Source organism: Hetaerina americana, unplaced genomic scaffold, assembly GCF_022747635.1.
Source record: "Hetaerina americana unplaced genomic scaffold, ioHetAmer1.1.p SCAF_111, whole genome shotgun sequence".
Taxonomy (NCBI): Eukaryota; Metazoa; Arthropoda; class Insecta; order Odonata; family Calopterygidae; genus Hetaerina; species Hetaerina americana.
The window spans coordinates 972,024-988,215 of record NW_027286193.1 but is presented as its reverse complement, the minus strand read 5'-3'; the positions used below and the strand labels follow the sequence as shown (position 1 = coordinate 988,215).

General features: G+C 36.7%; 1 protein-coding gene across 1 annotated transcript in view; it reads left to right on the top strand.

Annotated features, from left to right (window-relative positions):
• LOC139701283 (zinc finger protein 665-like) overlaps positions 1-8,085 on the top strand; it is a 31,396-nt gene extending 23,311 nt beyond the window's left edge. The window contains exon 2 of the mRNA XM_071599760.1: positions 7,304-8,085. Within this exon, the coding sequence (XP_071455861.1) occupies positions 7,304-8,014 (711 nt within the window). The 3' untranslated portion in view covers positions 8,015-8,085. The remainder of the gene's footprint in view (positions 1-7,303) is intronic.
• The last annotated feature ends 8,107 nt before the right edge of the window (positions 8,086-16,192 follow it).

Sequence of the window (16,192 nt, the reverse complement as noted above, 5' to 3'; positions counted from 1 at the left end):
GGAATGGGAGAGACATGCATAATGCTTCTGAAGTAATCAGAACATTAATCGAGAGGAATTTAGATTACAATCACTATGTACCTATCAGTTTTGATGGTTTCAAAAGCTCATTTGATATAGTGAATTGGGTTGAACTAGTGAGTTAAATGTGAAATATAAGAATAGATAGGATGGACAGGAGGCTAATCATTAACCTGTACATATCTCAGACTGATAAGGTGTAAGTTAAGGACAGATGGTCTGGTGGGCGGTGCTCAGAAGAGATGTAAGGCTGGGTTGTCCATTATGTGATAGATATGGAATAAGAATCAATAATAATGAAATATATTGTGCAATTTTCAAGAAAGGTAAATGCAAGGCATTGGAAAAGGAGGGCAAAAACTATAGCGTTTACATATCTAGGTGTTCAGTAACAATACTGTGAATGCAGCAGTGAGGTAAGAAGAAAACCTGCACTAAGAAATGAGGCATTAAAAAGGTAGGATTTGATGACAGGGACATGGAGTGAATATATAAAGAAAATACTTATTAAATTTGATAGGGGACATTAACAGAAAGGTATTGTTGGCTTTTGAAATGAGGGTATGTAAAAGAATAGAGAAAAGGCAGTTGACCAGAAAGAAAACAAATCAGGAAGTGCTAGGCATTTTGGGCAAAGGTAAGGGTTTGTCCAAGAAATCCTATGAAGGCAGGAAAAATTGGAGGAAAGCCATATTGTCTGGCAGTGAGAGGCTAAAAACGAATAGAGGAGAGAATGTTAGTTAAATTAAGATAGGGCATAAACAAGAAAAGAATTTTGGATTGGGTAAATGAGAAGAAGTACTCAGAGCTGAACGGGGACTTAATGTGAAGTGTGCCGGTGGATTTTTTTTTCTTAGCAGTCACAAAAGATTTATTTGGTAGTTATGTCCATCCATAACCTACCTTAACTGGTAATTACCTAAACATAATTATAATGCATATGAAGTTAGCACTAGTTCGCAGAGTGTACAGCCTTAGTTGATGGGTTCTTAATATCTCTTCAATATGGCTGAGGCCAAGTCTCAAGAGACATTTCTGTTCATCACATTTTATTTTTTTAAAGGAAGAGATTTGAAGTGTTTTTCACTGTGTAGTCATATGCAGTGTGTTTCTCAACTGAACAGGCTGACAACTTCACAACAAGTATTTCATACTCTCTGCATACATCAATCCTTTTATCCTAACCAATGCAAGTAAATTGTTTGAAGAAAAAAATTATTTTTTTCAAGAGCTATCAGCTAAAATATTATTTATTATATTAATATAATGCGTACACGTTAAAAATTTTTTTTTCTTAATTTAAAAATAACATGTTTTAAAAGCATTTTTCATGGGTATCCTAAAAATCTGTTGTTTTTTTTTTGATCTTGCAGGATAATTTGGAAGATGCAGAAATAAATATGCCCTGTCAGGAAGAAGTTAACATTAAGGAAGATTGTGATGCTGATATTCCTCAGATGCAAGTAAGACTGGAAGAGGAGGTGTTGCAGGAACAAGGTAAGGACAGCTAATGGCTGTGCTGACACTTCACTTTTGCTACTTTCTGGTGTAATACAACTATTGGTGATTAACCCTTGCAGTACTTCTAATGTTTTGTTGAAAAACTAAGTTAACTTTTTAAAATTGTTTTAAAAATAACTGAATGGCCATTTAAAATAGTATGATTTATTGCCAAAAATATGATAATATTATCATCCTTTTTTGCAATTATTTATTAATATATTTAATATTATTTATTTAGCTACTCCGACTAGATCTTATATTAATCATGCTGTGTTTTCAAGTCTCTTCTTTTGTTTTACTCTATTATGCTGATTTTGGGCTATATCAGTGAAGAACTGTAAATGAAATAGATAAAAACAACCATGTTCCCTTTCTATATCTTGTTTTACCCTAAGTAGGATCTAAACATCATGTGAAAGGTATCAATGCCATCATTTATTTTTTACATGTCCATTATTTACAGTTAGACTATTTTCTTTCATTTTCCATGTCTATTATTCTTTATTTATGTATATACTGCTTTTGTTTGAAGCAACAGGATAGGATTTATTTGTTTTTTTTCCTAATTGCCCCATACTTTTGTTCCTAATATTAGTTTCCTGCTGTACTAATTCATTCAGTTTCCATGGGAATAAACCTCAAATTGCTTATCAAAGCACTTGTTAGATGTATGTACTTTTTGAAAAATTAACATGCCAAATATTATGTTCTAATTTTGATATCTACCCAATGGATTTAATGAAAGATTAAGATGAGAGTTACACTCTTCATTCTGGGGATGTCATATGTAGGTGGTTTTTCTGAGAAATGTTTTGCTTGTGTTTCAACAAGCATCTTCAGGTTGAAGTACCCAGACCTGGTTCACTTCAACCTGAAGACCCTTGTTGACACAGATTAAACTGTTGTCTGAAAAATAACATACATGATGACATCCTGAGAATGAAAGTCTTCCATCTGAATGCCACAAAAACCTAGTCCCAAGATGAGAGTTAGTTCAGTGCCTTCTAATTTTACATTTATCCCTAAGGTCCTCCTGGGATATGTTGGTAGGGCAAAATACCTAATTGGCTTGTTCAACTTGATAAAATTTTGCCGAAATTTGATATTTTTTATTTTCAGTCGTTAAAAGTATAAAAAAGTCATTTAATGTGACCAAATCAAAAGTAATAAAAATGGATTTTTTGGAATAATTTAATTTAAGTAGGTCATTACACAGCACTGCCTCACAATTGATCTTGTCAATAAGTTATCAAGATAAGCTAAGTCATATTCAGCACATATATTTTATGCTGCAAAAATTTGGTGTTAAAATTTGATTGATTACTTTTTTCAGTGAAACTAAAAAGAATTTTCATTAAATATCTTCTGCAAAATGCATAAAGAGTAAATTATAATACATAAAAATAAGCTGCAAAAATAATTTGCTACAAAAAAATTCAGTTATTCATATAATTTGGCCAGGAAAAATGTACAATTTATGTTACCAACACAATTATTGAATTAATAAAATCATATGGAAATTTAAAAAAATGTCTAAAAATTATAACAAATAAATTGCACAACTTAATGTTACTGCTGTATACTCTCACTTTCCTAGTCCCAATCCTAGGTTTTCCTAGTTATGTCATATCCATTGCTATTGATTTATTTTCTGCATTATGTTAAAAGCAGCAGTATAAAATTTCCCTAATGATTAACAATCTTTTTGTGGAAAAAATATATCATTCTTTAAATGATATATTTCTTTCCCTGTATGCTAATTTTATTTTAAATGCTTAGGAAATGTTCTTGTTCCTTCTTGAAGTCATTGTATAAAAAATACTTATTTTGCTAGGGTAACACTAAGTAAACCCATGTGGAACAGTTATGTGAGACCATTATAAACCATTCTATTAGATAATTTTCTTTATTGGTTGTTTATTTGCAATAAAAAAACAGTTCATTTTACTTCAAGTCTATGCTATATTCCTTTTTCTTTGGTCCACAAGAGCAGTTTCAATCTACTACCAAGTAAAATAACAATTGGTATTCCACATTTATTAGTCAGATATTGAAGATGCTGTGAATTTTAGTACATACTTTATGCGCTTACAAAGGTTAAGGTGCTCATTGGTTAAGCATGCTTAGAGAAATAAGCAATTGGTAGAACAAAAAAGGTAAAATTTTGCAGATAAAAAGGGGACACAAAAGTAACAGAAATTGGGCTGCAGTAGTCAATAAAAGCTGTTTCAATGGAACATTTTTTCATTTTGGCAATAAACAATGATGGTGGATTCTCCAGAGAAAAACACTGCAGTAAAATTTTATTTCCTGTTGGGTGAATTTGCAGCGGAAACATTGATAATGCTCAAGACCTGTTATGCTAAAGCTGTTTTAAGGAAAACCAGAGTCTATGAGTGGTTTATACTTTTGAAAACCAATTTAATTAAAGACCAACCCCTTTCAGGCCACCCTTCAACATCAACAGCTGTTGACAAAATTAATGCACTTATTGGTGAATATCATCACAGAAACAAGTAGCTCTGTGAGATGTCTGGAGTGTCCTTGCATTTCTTTTCAGAGGATTTTTTCTGAGGATTTGCATATGAAAAGAAAGATTTGCATACCTGGTTGCTGCAAAATTGGGCTCATACTGCCCTCTTTGTGATGAAGTTTTTGAAAAATAACAGCATGACATCATTTTTCTACTCCCCCTACCCTGAGAAAAGCATATTGACACTGATGAAGGTAAAACAAAATGTGCTAGAAGGCATAATTCAGAATGATCTGAGGCTTTCCTGGTGAATACTGTGGATGAAGGCTTCCCGAGTTTTGCACCAGGTCAGGTAGGGTAGCACCAATGTTTTGACAGCTAACTTCGCCATCATCTTCAGGGTGAGGTGACATTGCCGCGATTGTGCCCAGTATTTATATGTTTGGCGTGGAGTCTGCTGTTTTCTGATTGCCAGAGCCTACATCTCATTTTTGTCCACCATATTGAAAAAGATTGACAGGATACTTATAAACATAAGGTGAAGACAATACATAATCCTCAGAGGAAGTTAAAATCCTTCTTATCCACCGTGAAGGATGACCGGAATCTAAAGTGAGCTGGAGTTTACAAAATCCCCTGAGAGTGTGGGAAATCATACATTGGGGAAACCGGGAGAACAGTGGTAAAGCAACTCATTGAACACAAGATATGTATCCAACTGTGCTATCCCAAGAAATTGGCGGTGGCAGAACATTGCATCGAAAAAGAACATAGAATAGAATTCTCAAAGACAAAGGTCCTTTGTCCAGCCAATGGATACTGGGACCGGATTGTCAATGAAGGAGTCCACATAAGATTGAACAAGAACCAGGTAAATTGAGACAACGGATTCCAGATTAGTAATGCATGGAAACCTGTACTCAAAAAGATCACGGAATCGAGAGAACAAGCATCTTAAGCAATTGCGAGTCGGCAGACTCATGAGCAAACATAAATCCCGGGCACATTCCTGGCAATGCCAATTCACCCTGAAGACGATGGCAAAGTTAGCTGTCGAAACGTTGGTGCTATCCTACCTGACGTGGTGCAAAACCGGAGAAGCCTTCATCCACAGTATTTGCCAGGAAAGCCTCAGATCATTCTGAATTATGCTTTCTAGCACATTTTGTTTTACCTTCGTCAGAGTTAATATGTTTTTCTCAGGGTAGGAGGAGTGAAGAAATGATGTCATGCTATTTTTTTTCAAAAATTGCATCACAAAGAGAAGGGTATGAGCCCAATTTGGCTGCAATAAGGTATGAAAATCTTTCTTTTCAAATGCAAATCTTCAGAAAAAATCAACCAAAAAGAAATGCAAGGAAATTCCAGAATCTCACAGAGTTGATTAATGGTTCTGTGATGATCTTCACCAATGAGTGCATTGATTTTGTCAATATTTTGATCAGTTGCTGATGTTGAAGGGTAGCCTGACTGTGATTGGTCTTTTGAATTGAATTGATTCTCAAAAGTATAAATCATTCATAGACTCTGGGTTTCGTTAGAAGAGATTGGCATAACAAGTCTTGAGCATTACTAATGGTTGCACTGGTAATTCATCCAACAGGAAATAAAATTATACTGCAGTATTTTACTCTGAATAGTCCACCATGTTTTCTGCAAAATTGAAAAAAAAATTGTTCCACTGAAACAGCTCTTATTTACTACTGCATCCAATTTTCTGATACCTTTGGGTCCTCGTTTGTGTATCTGCAAAATTTTACCTTTTCTGTTGTTATGTCAATTGCTTATTTCATCCATCATGCTTAATCAATAAGCACCTTATCCTTTGTAAGTATATAAAGTATGTACTAAAAGTCACTCACAATATCTTCAATATCTTCCCAATAAATGAGAGATACAAACTAGGTTATTTTGGTTGGTAATATTTTATTGATAAGATTTAAACTGATATTGCTGAGCAAAAAAAGGAATATAGCATGGCCTTGAAGTAAAATGAACTCAGGTTTTTTATTGCAAATAAACAACCAGTAAAGGAAAATAGCTAATAAAAGGGGTCATAATTGTCTCACATCACTGTTCTACATTGATTTACTTAGTGTTACCCTGATACCAAAACCATTTTTTTTATACAAGGACTTCAAGAAAGATCAAGAAAAATATTTCTGAAGTATTTCATAGCACACAGGAAAGGAAATATATCATTTAAAGAATGATATATTTTTCTGGATCCGGCCAATAGATACTGGGACCGGATTGTCAAAGGAGTCCACATAAGATTGAACAAGAACCTGGTAAATTGAGACAACGGATTCCAGATTAGCAATGCATGGAAACCTGTACTCAAAAAGATCACGGATTTGAGAGAACAAGCATCTTAACCAATCACGAGACAGCAGACTCAACAGCAAACATAAATACTGGGCACATTCCCGGCAATGTCAATTCACCCTGAAGACGATGGCAGAATTAGCTGTCAAAACATTGGTGCTACCAAAACATGACCTGGTGCAAAACCAGAGAAGCCCTTATCCCCAGCCATAATTCAGGTCAGCTTTAGTTAATGACATATGCTTTGTTCCTGGGATTTCAGCACAGCTGAACTTGCTAACATACATACATACATAGACAAATGACTTTTTACAGGAAAAGATGTGTACATGCATACCTATAATAATTTATTTACAATAATATGTTTATCAAAACTGGTTAAAACAATTTTTTTCATTGCAGGAATATATTATTAAATGAATATCAACCTTACCTTATCCTTCAAATGTTTCAGATGATTACCAAAAACAAGATAATGCAGGAGGAAATGCTTCAGCCACTCAACTGAATGTGTATAAAATTTGCAACAAGGTATTTGAACAAAGGGACCTTCTAAAAGATCATGTAATGCATGTGCACCTTAACAAGGTGATGCAATTCAAATGTGATGTTTGTTTGGAGGTATTTAAGAGAAAAGAACACCTTGCAAGTCATATAAAATGGGTGCATGCTCTTAAGAAAAAGCACCAATGTGAATTCTGCTTCAAAAACTTTCTAAATTTAAGTAAACTCAAAAGGCACATGTCAACACATACTTGGGAAAGGCCATTTCAATGTGCATTATGTTCAAAAGGTTTTGCTAAAAATATAAATTTACAGACGCACATGTTAACACACACTGGAGAAAGGCCACACAGGTGTGAAATGTGTAGCAAAGGATTTGCTCTTAATAATAGCTTAAAGAGGCACATGTTGACACATACTGATGGAAAGAGGTACAAATGTGATGTGTGTTTAAAAGCATTTGCTTATAAATGTTTTCTAAAGGATCACATATTGAAACATACTGATCAAAGGCCACACAAGTGCAACATCTGTTCAAAAGCATTCACTCAGAGAAGTCATCTGAAGGCACACATGATTACACACACTGGTGAAACACCTCACAAGTGTCATATTTGTTCTAAACCATTTGCAGCAAAAGGTTCTCTAAGGGGCCACATGCTGACACACACTGGTGAAAAGTCACATAAGTGTAACATCTGTTCAAAAGCTTTTACCAGGAGCCGTGAACTAAATTCACACATGCTGACACACTCTGGTGAAAAGCCACACAAGTGTGTCATTTGTTTGAAAGCTTTTGCTTTGAGTAATCAACTAAAAAGACACATAAAGACACACACTGGTGAAAGGCGTCACAAGTGTGACATTTGTTCAAAAGCGTTTCCCATGAAAAGTCATCTAAAGATACACATAATGACACACACTGGTGAAAGGCCACACAAGTGCATCATCTGTTCAAAAGCTTTTATCCAGAGAAGTGAACTAAAGTCACACATGCTGACACACAGTGGTGAAAAGCCACACAAGTGTGTCATTTGTTTGAGAGCTTTTGCTATGACTCATCATCTAAAGAGTCACATAATGACACACACCGGTGAAAGGCCTCACAAGTGCAATGTCTGTTCAAAAGCATTCATTCAGCATACTCACCTTATCACACACATGAAGACACACTCTGCAAAATGATCATAAAAATGTAAGATCCTGGAGTTTATTTCACTCTAAAGAAACGATTGTAAAACTAAAAATTACAACATTGTAACAAAGTGACATTATTATCATGTCTTATGTAATTTCTTGAAATAAAAAAAATTGATAAAGTGAAAAATCTCAGCATTATTATGTATATCATGATAACAATATTTAACCCTCAGTGCGGCGGGGATCTCAGGGGTACTAGTGAGAAGTGCAAAGGGTAATTTAAGAAAATGTTTCACCTTAGAAAAAAAAACATGAAGTTTTTTGTTTGGATATCCATATGCAGTTTTTTATTTTAAAATATAATATTGTAGTAAATAATGATGTAATATATTTACAGCATCTGAAAAATTAATGTAATTACTACAGTATCATAAATTTGAAGAATATTTTTTTAGCAATTATATTTCGATTTTAAGACACAAAACTAATGTTTTTTTAAAAACATTTTTCAATTAAAATACAATATTTAAACATTATAAAAAATTAAAAAGACATGTAGAAAATATTATAGGACAGACTCCAAGAGAATCAATGGTAAATGAAAGTGATAAACAGGAAATGGTGACAAGTACATCAAACATAGTGAGAGATAGTGGACTTGATATGGACCCATACCAAGAGATGAATGTGTAGCCATTGCCACTGCAACTATCTATGCATGAAATGCATGACAATGACGAAGGCCAGATTTGAAACTCGGAGCCAGATGCGGAACAGGAGCCAACGGAGAAGCCACTGTCACCAGGACCAAAAGAAGAGGGAGGCTCTTCTTCCTTACCACAGGCATATACCCATATAGATTTGCATCCCCCAGTTGAACCATTGGTTGGGGTGCCAACAAACTAAGACCAGAAAGGAGCAACCCATATCTTCCTGCCCACGTGGTTGACACTGGTGATCAATGCATGTGACGATGCTGGTAAACAGTGGGATCCAGACAATGGAAAAGACGACGTGCACCTTTCCCTTTGTAGCAATCTTGAAAGCGGGAGGTGGCAAGAGGATCATTCAAGACATGTGACCATCTATCTGAAGTATATCTGAACTCTAAAGTTCACCCTCCACTCAGCCACACATGTGCTGGAGGTAATTCCCATCAATACCCAATTGATTAAATGGGATATAAAATATGCCTTTTAACTTAGGAAAAGTACTTGCTTGAAAAATCTTTGCTTTCTACAAAATAAACTATTGGTCGACTAGTTTCGTTACACTGTAACATCCTCAGGACTAGTGGTACAATATAGATTTATCTGAGTTACATACTCGGTTAGGTAGAGGTAACAGATGGGGGAATGCAATTAAGGAAAGGAGAGGTGTAAGAGGGAGGGGGGGAAGGGTTGAGAAGGGAGCGTGGGTTTGCATCATGGGGATTTTTTGGGGTGTAGAATAGGAATGTCCAGGAAGGGTGAGTGAAAAGAGAAGAGGTGGTCATTAGTTATCTTTTCCTTCTTAACCATTTTTTAGAATTTCTAACTGCTCTTGGATATCCACCTGAATCCCTTTCTTCACTCCATGCAGTAATTCAGGGGTGAAATCTGCTTGTTGGCCTTCCTTCGAGAGATGAGTTGCAAATTGGGACATCCAAGTGTTCTTTATAAAAACTCTCCGGTGTTCTTCCGCTCAAACCATTATGCTCCTCCCTGTCTGACCAATGTATTTAGCATCAAAGTCGCCACATTGCAATTGGTAAACCCTGCTCTGGAGAGTTGGTTTCATGGGGTCTTTGACTGCCAGTAGCAAACTCCTTAGGTTTTTATTATTTTAGAAGGTAGTTTTTATGTTCATCATCACTGAGTACACGGTCTTTTTTAAAGGAGGGTTTTCCTACATATTTAATGTGTCGCCACAAAGCTAGGTCTCTGGGTGGGGGTCAGTAAATTTCTCTGAATAAAAGTTTTTTCCTTTTGTTATCTAACAAGTCATCAATCAATTTTTCTGTGTGCCCATTGGCCAAAGCCATTTTTTTAAAATTGGTTATTTCCTATGTGAAGGCTGAGGGATCTAAAGGGATACCTAATGCCCTGTGTATCATGCTTTGAAAGGCTGCAAGTTTTTGGTGAAATGCATGTTTTGATGATGCATGGATGACCTGGTCTGTACAAGTGAGCTTGTGTAAAATAGAAAATTTTTGTTTTTCCTCTTTAATGGAAATAGCTAGATCCAGGGATTTCAAATTAAAACCCTCTTGGACCTCCTTGGTGAATTAAATCCTTGAGGTTAAAGACTTGATGAGCTTTAAAAAATTTACCAATTGTCTCTTTGTATCTGTCCACAAACATAATACATCATCTATGTAACGGAACCAGTAGTGCACATTTTTCAGAAGAGGATTTTCACTTTTAAAAAGTTCCATTTCTAGGTTATTCAGAAATATTTCAGCCAGTAGAGGTGATAAGGGGGAGCTCATAGCTAGACCATCCAATGGTTGATATAGGTTTCCATTAAACAAGAAATAATTCTAGGGTTGTGAAGTGCAAATTTGTAGAACATTCCCAATTTCATGGAAAATATAGCATAAAGAGCTCCATAGAACTGACAAACTCCTTAACACATATAACCCCACCAACGAATTCCATATTAGTGTCATTTGATGTTGTAAACTTATTCACAAGTATCCCAAGAGAAGAAGCAGTGCTCCTAGCAAAGGAAGTGCTACTCAATGCTAAAACACCAGAAATTATTTGCAATGAAGTCATATCTTTATTGACATTTTGCATAAATTGCATGTTGTCTGCAAATTTTATGCTGAAGAGAGTAAGGCTGTGAATGTCCGGAATGATGTGATCCCTGTCAAAGAGGAGGTTGACACTTCTAGTGGTTGCTCTGTTGCTCCTGTAAAGGATGTAGAATTGCCAATGCTCAAATCAATGCAAGGTGACTGGTCCAGCAATGATGAAGCAGAGAATTTGGTGAGTGTTCATATTCAAGTTGTTTGCATAGTTAGCAATCTTTGCTTTGAAATCAGTTTTGTTCACTGCTATGTGAATTTTAATTATCTTCCCTCTTTACATGAATTTGCACTTTCCATTTTGTTATCATATCACCTCACTTAAGTTATTGTGACCATCAATGACTGTAGTTTATGTACCTCTTTTTGCAGTAGTGGTTAGGAGTATGTAAACAATTCTATGAGTCATTAAAACTATGGAAGTATGAAAACACCTTTGCATCTAATGCTTTTCTTTGATCTTGCAAGATCCTTCAAATAATGGATGATTCTACTTGTCTTTAATTTAAGAATTGGAAATTAAGGATAAGTTTGTAATTAAGATTCCTAGGATGCCCTAGGATGGATAAAAGATTCAGTTGCTGGAACAAGATAAGAAGGTCTCGCCACTGTTATGGGTATACTTTTTCATCAGGAAAAATCTTTTCACTTCCTTCAAGGTCTCCTTTTTAGTTATTATGAACCATCAGTTGAGATGCATTTAGTATATGTAAAATCAAAATGCAAATAACTTTTTTCAGTTGGCAATTTGTAAATGCCATTTCAATATCTTTGGCTAACATTTTATTCACTTTTTTTAGTGTTAATTTTTGTATTTAGGCTTTGTTAGGGTTTAGTCTACAAACCATGCCATTTTGTAGGTGCTCTGGAAGCATTGGATTGACAAGAACTCTGATTTCATCATTTCTCCCTCCTTAAGATGTTTTTCAGCAGTTCCCTCTCAATCTACCAATAGCATTACTCATTTGTTTTCGGATCATCGGATTGACCAAAAGTTGGACTTCATCATTTCTCCCTCCTTAACCCTCTTAGTGTGGCGGGGATTTCAGGGGTACTAGTGAGAAGTGTAATTTAAGAAAATGTATCACCTTAGGAAAAATAACCTTATGAAGTTATTTGTTTAGATATCCATACGCAGTTTTTTTATTTTAAAATATAATATCTAATAAATAATATAAGTTTTAAAAAATAATTCACCAGTATCAATTACTCATTTGTTTTCCTTTTTGTCCACTTTACCTTCTCAAAACCCACATTTCAAAAGTATTTCAATGATCATGTATCTGAGCAACATGAAATCAAAGCTAAATGATCCAGTCACTAAAATTATCAAAGGCTTGTTATATGATGGGGTTCACTGTCTGAAGTGCCAACAATCCCCTGCCATCTATTTTGTACAATATACCACAACCCTTCATATTATATACAATAACTACTTCAAGACTCATTCTGGAATTCTTCCAATTGGATACTTCCAATCCTAAAAAAAGCCCCAGACTACTATAGTTACTTTGATAAATACTATAATATCTCCATTTTAGTATCCTTCTCATCCTAAGACCCTCAATTTAAACATAAAATAATAGAGCTGACTTATTGATTCTTCAAATACCCAGGTGTTAATGCTAGTTACTTCAATCTTAACTTATGTTCACCTTCTATCTGCAGAATGAATTAATGCAACTTTGGTAGGCATATGTAATTGTAAATAGATATTATGTGAATATCAATTCATGAGTGTATAGCAACCATTGAACAATCACTTCCTTCTGGGACAAACAGTGCCTTGGCAGAATATTTATGGAAGACAATAGAATGCAGATGATTGACTGATACCTGGGCTCATGTCTGTTTGAACAACTTTACCTTTTTTACTGATGTAATCATTAAATTGATGTTAAGAACGTATTCATTTATTTATATTTACATGTCATTTTTAATGAAAAATTCTCTGTAATTTTGTGAAATAATGTCTTAACCGTGTAATTATTTTACACAACAGCAAACTAATACGTGGATATTCATTGAATAAATATTTCATAGAGAATAGGTCTATTTTTATTAATATATCATAGGACAAGTGCTGTTACATTGATTTGTGAGGATTAGTATATTAAACTTTACTGTTTGCTTTCATAGCAAGTGTTTTCAACTTGCTTCCAAAGTTTTAGTTGATGGCTCATTTGCTTGTTTTTAGAGATGAACTGTTCGAACCCAAAAGATCAGTAAGAAAAATGTGTCATTTGAGTTTGATTTCATTACGGATTATTTTAAATATTCTTATTTCAATTTCTTTTTTTTTCTTCGATAAATGAATTTCTTTGAAAAAGGGAAATGTCCTTCCTTTTCCTTTCTCCTGTTTTTAGATGGCATCATTTATTAAAAATGGAGGGTGAAATTGCATAACCACTGGAAGAAAATGGAAAAATATTGACAGAAATTGGAGGCTTTGAACAATGCCCTTGCACGCAATCCAGCTTTGCCAGCCTGAATAGAGGACCTGGAGGCTCAACTCCAGAGGAAGGTTGCCACAAAAAGAAAACTACAAGAGAGAGTGAAGTATTTGTCTGAGAATTTAGAAAGGGAATGCCATCAGAATGAGTAGCTTGCCCTGGAGAACAAAGTGTTGAAGTGGAAAATTAATGAGAACAGTAAGCTAATGGCATCCTACTCTGGGCAGTTGGACAAGTCGTCATCTATGACTTGCTCTATGATGGCATCCTCCAGTCCCAGCAGCGGACGCCGTGGTATTCCCACCATGGCAATTGTGCTTGGAAGCCCTGATTAACCATCTAACTTCATGTCTCTAAGGTTTTCACCATGACTATCACCAAAATCCTCATTTTCTGATATAAGCAAGACAATTGAGCTAGAGAAGGAAGGGGAAGATATCAAGGACGATGAAGAGGAGGAGGAAGAGACAAAGGTGAGGAGAGGTAGGGAAGACAAAGTTGATGAAGATGACAGCAAACTGAGCATCAAACTGACACCCATCACTCCAAAGGTCCGTAACCTGGTGGAGAAGAATGTGTCTATTTCATGGCTAGTGGAGGTGGATGAGGTCATCCCCACCTCTTATCGCAAATGCAGGCTGGGGCCATCTGCCGTCTCCCGCACTCTACCTCCCTCAATCTCCTCCCGGAGCTGACTTCCCTAGCCAACTCTCCCTCTCCTACCTTGCCCACATCCTCCAACCCCAGCATCAGCATGTTCCACTAAAGGGATCCTGCCTTTATCCCTGTCAGAAGCCACCACCTGATGGGCCTCCAGCCAGAAGACTTGACCCAAGAGGGGTAAGCTGGCTGGTCATGGGATAGTCTACACCTTGACCCCTTTCACCGGACGCTGTCACCTGGTGGCCTCATCAAGGGGGTTGCATCTACACTTCCATAAGCACCAGCTGAGGTATATGACTTGCCCATCTGACTTACACATCTGCTCTGCCAGGTACATGCTCCATGTCCACAGACTGAGTCACTTGATGCGGAAGAGACAGCTGGTGCCTGTCTTGCCAGGCTTAAGCCCTTGAGAAGTACCAGGGTGCTGGTTCCCCCCAAGGTGCATGCCCAGGAGGGAGTGCCCCGGCCAAGGAAGATGGCCGACAGGGGTCAAGTGGGAGAGATGGAGGAAGCTCAGGATAGGGACACGGGCTGCTCTCACCTCTCTGAGGAGGATCCACCGGCTCTGCTGTCCATGCCACCCATGCCCTTGAAGAACAGGAGCGGTTTGCCCTTCTGTGAGTTCAGTGATGACTTTTCCGACTATTGCCTTCTACGGCCAGTTCCAGATGAACAGCATGAGTCTCAACTGCTCTAGCATGGAGATCTTGCTGGAGGTACTGAAAAAGACCCCAGGGTCCCCGCCCTCAATCAGCCAGGGCTTATCCAAGGGTGGGCCAGGGGATGGAATGGCCAGCACCGCTGAGATGCATCACTACAAGCTGAGGCATGTGCTCTCCTCCCTGTATACCCACCCGCACCTCTCCATCAAGGAGTCAGCCGAAAAGGCATTGATCTCCGAGGAGATCTCTGATGACACACAGGGCAAGTCAGAGGAAGAGGAGGAGGAAAAGAGGGGAAATGGGAAATTGCTGGAGGTCAGTGAGGATAGTTTGGAGGTGATGGGAGTTGTTTCATCAACTCCATACCAGTAGTGCTGGCAGGATCCCCAGCAGTGAAACAGCATCATATGCTGAGGCAGCAGTCAGGTAGGAGGTTATTCATGTTGAGGAGCCAAGGTGCAATGGGAATATTGAGATGGCACCCCAGGAAGAACTGATCCCTGGCACCAACTTGCTCAAGTTGGGTCAGGAGCAGCTCCTGTCTTCTTCTACACTGGACTCTAGCCACTTGGTCCACACGGACTCCTCCGTAATGGAACTCAGCTGGTCTGAGGAGCATGAACTCATGTCTTAAGAGTCAGAGGTGTGATATAGACAGGCAGAAGTGTGCCCTGGCATTTGCAGGTGGAGTGGATTCTTAAAACAATAGGGTTCAAATCAAAGAAAAGAACAAATGAAATATGATCCATTCGAAGAAGTTGTATTTCAAAATTTTGTTTGGGGGTGAAGGGGGGGAGGTAGATGGACGGGGTAATTTTCCTCCCTAGAGTATATCCCAGCATCTTCTCACATCCCTGCCTCTACCTTCCTCAAACTGAGGCTTTCCAATAATTAATCTTATTTTCTAGGTCAATATTTGCTACATTTTCTTCCTTTGAATCACATGCATAAGGTCAATAAATATTCCATATAAATAACATGTCATCAAACTTGTAATCATTTATTTCAAAACCTGTGTGGCTATGTCTTAGATGGACCCGGGCATTACAAAATAATGAGCCTGATATTCGTGATATTCATGATATAATATTAAAGGATGATTAAAATGGTGAATGAAAATGTTAATAAAAGCATAGTTATCATAGACCTATCAACTGATAAATTATTATTGTTAGAAGTGCACATATGATTGACACCCTTGGTCATCATTCTGGTCTACATACAAAGCAATCATACAGGATTTTTTTAAAAATTGTTGTTATGTTTGCCTTTTTCCAGTCATTAGGCAAGGCATTATTATTTAAAGTTACATTGAATAGATGACTCTGGTTTAGAGTTATTATGGTATATCCTAGTTTAGGAATTTCAATTAATATACCTGTAAGCAGAAAGTAATTAATATGATTTACCACCTTTACAGAACAAAATAAATAATGAATTCATGCCGGAAAATAGGGCAGCATTTGTAACATATGATAGTGATTTAAGATTGGAATAAGATGTAAGGAAAAGAATAGATGGTGATTAGTTCGGAGAATCCCTGTATGAAGAAAGGAATTGAGTTCTGCAGGTTAAAGATGAGGATTAGCCATTACTTTCTCCATGTTTTGACACTAAAAGAAATAGGTTTGCATGAAAAATACCAGGTGAC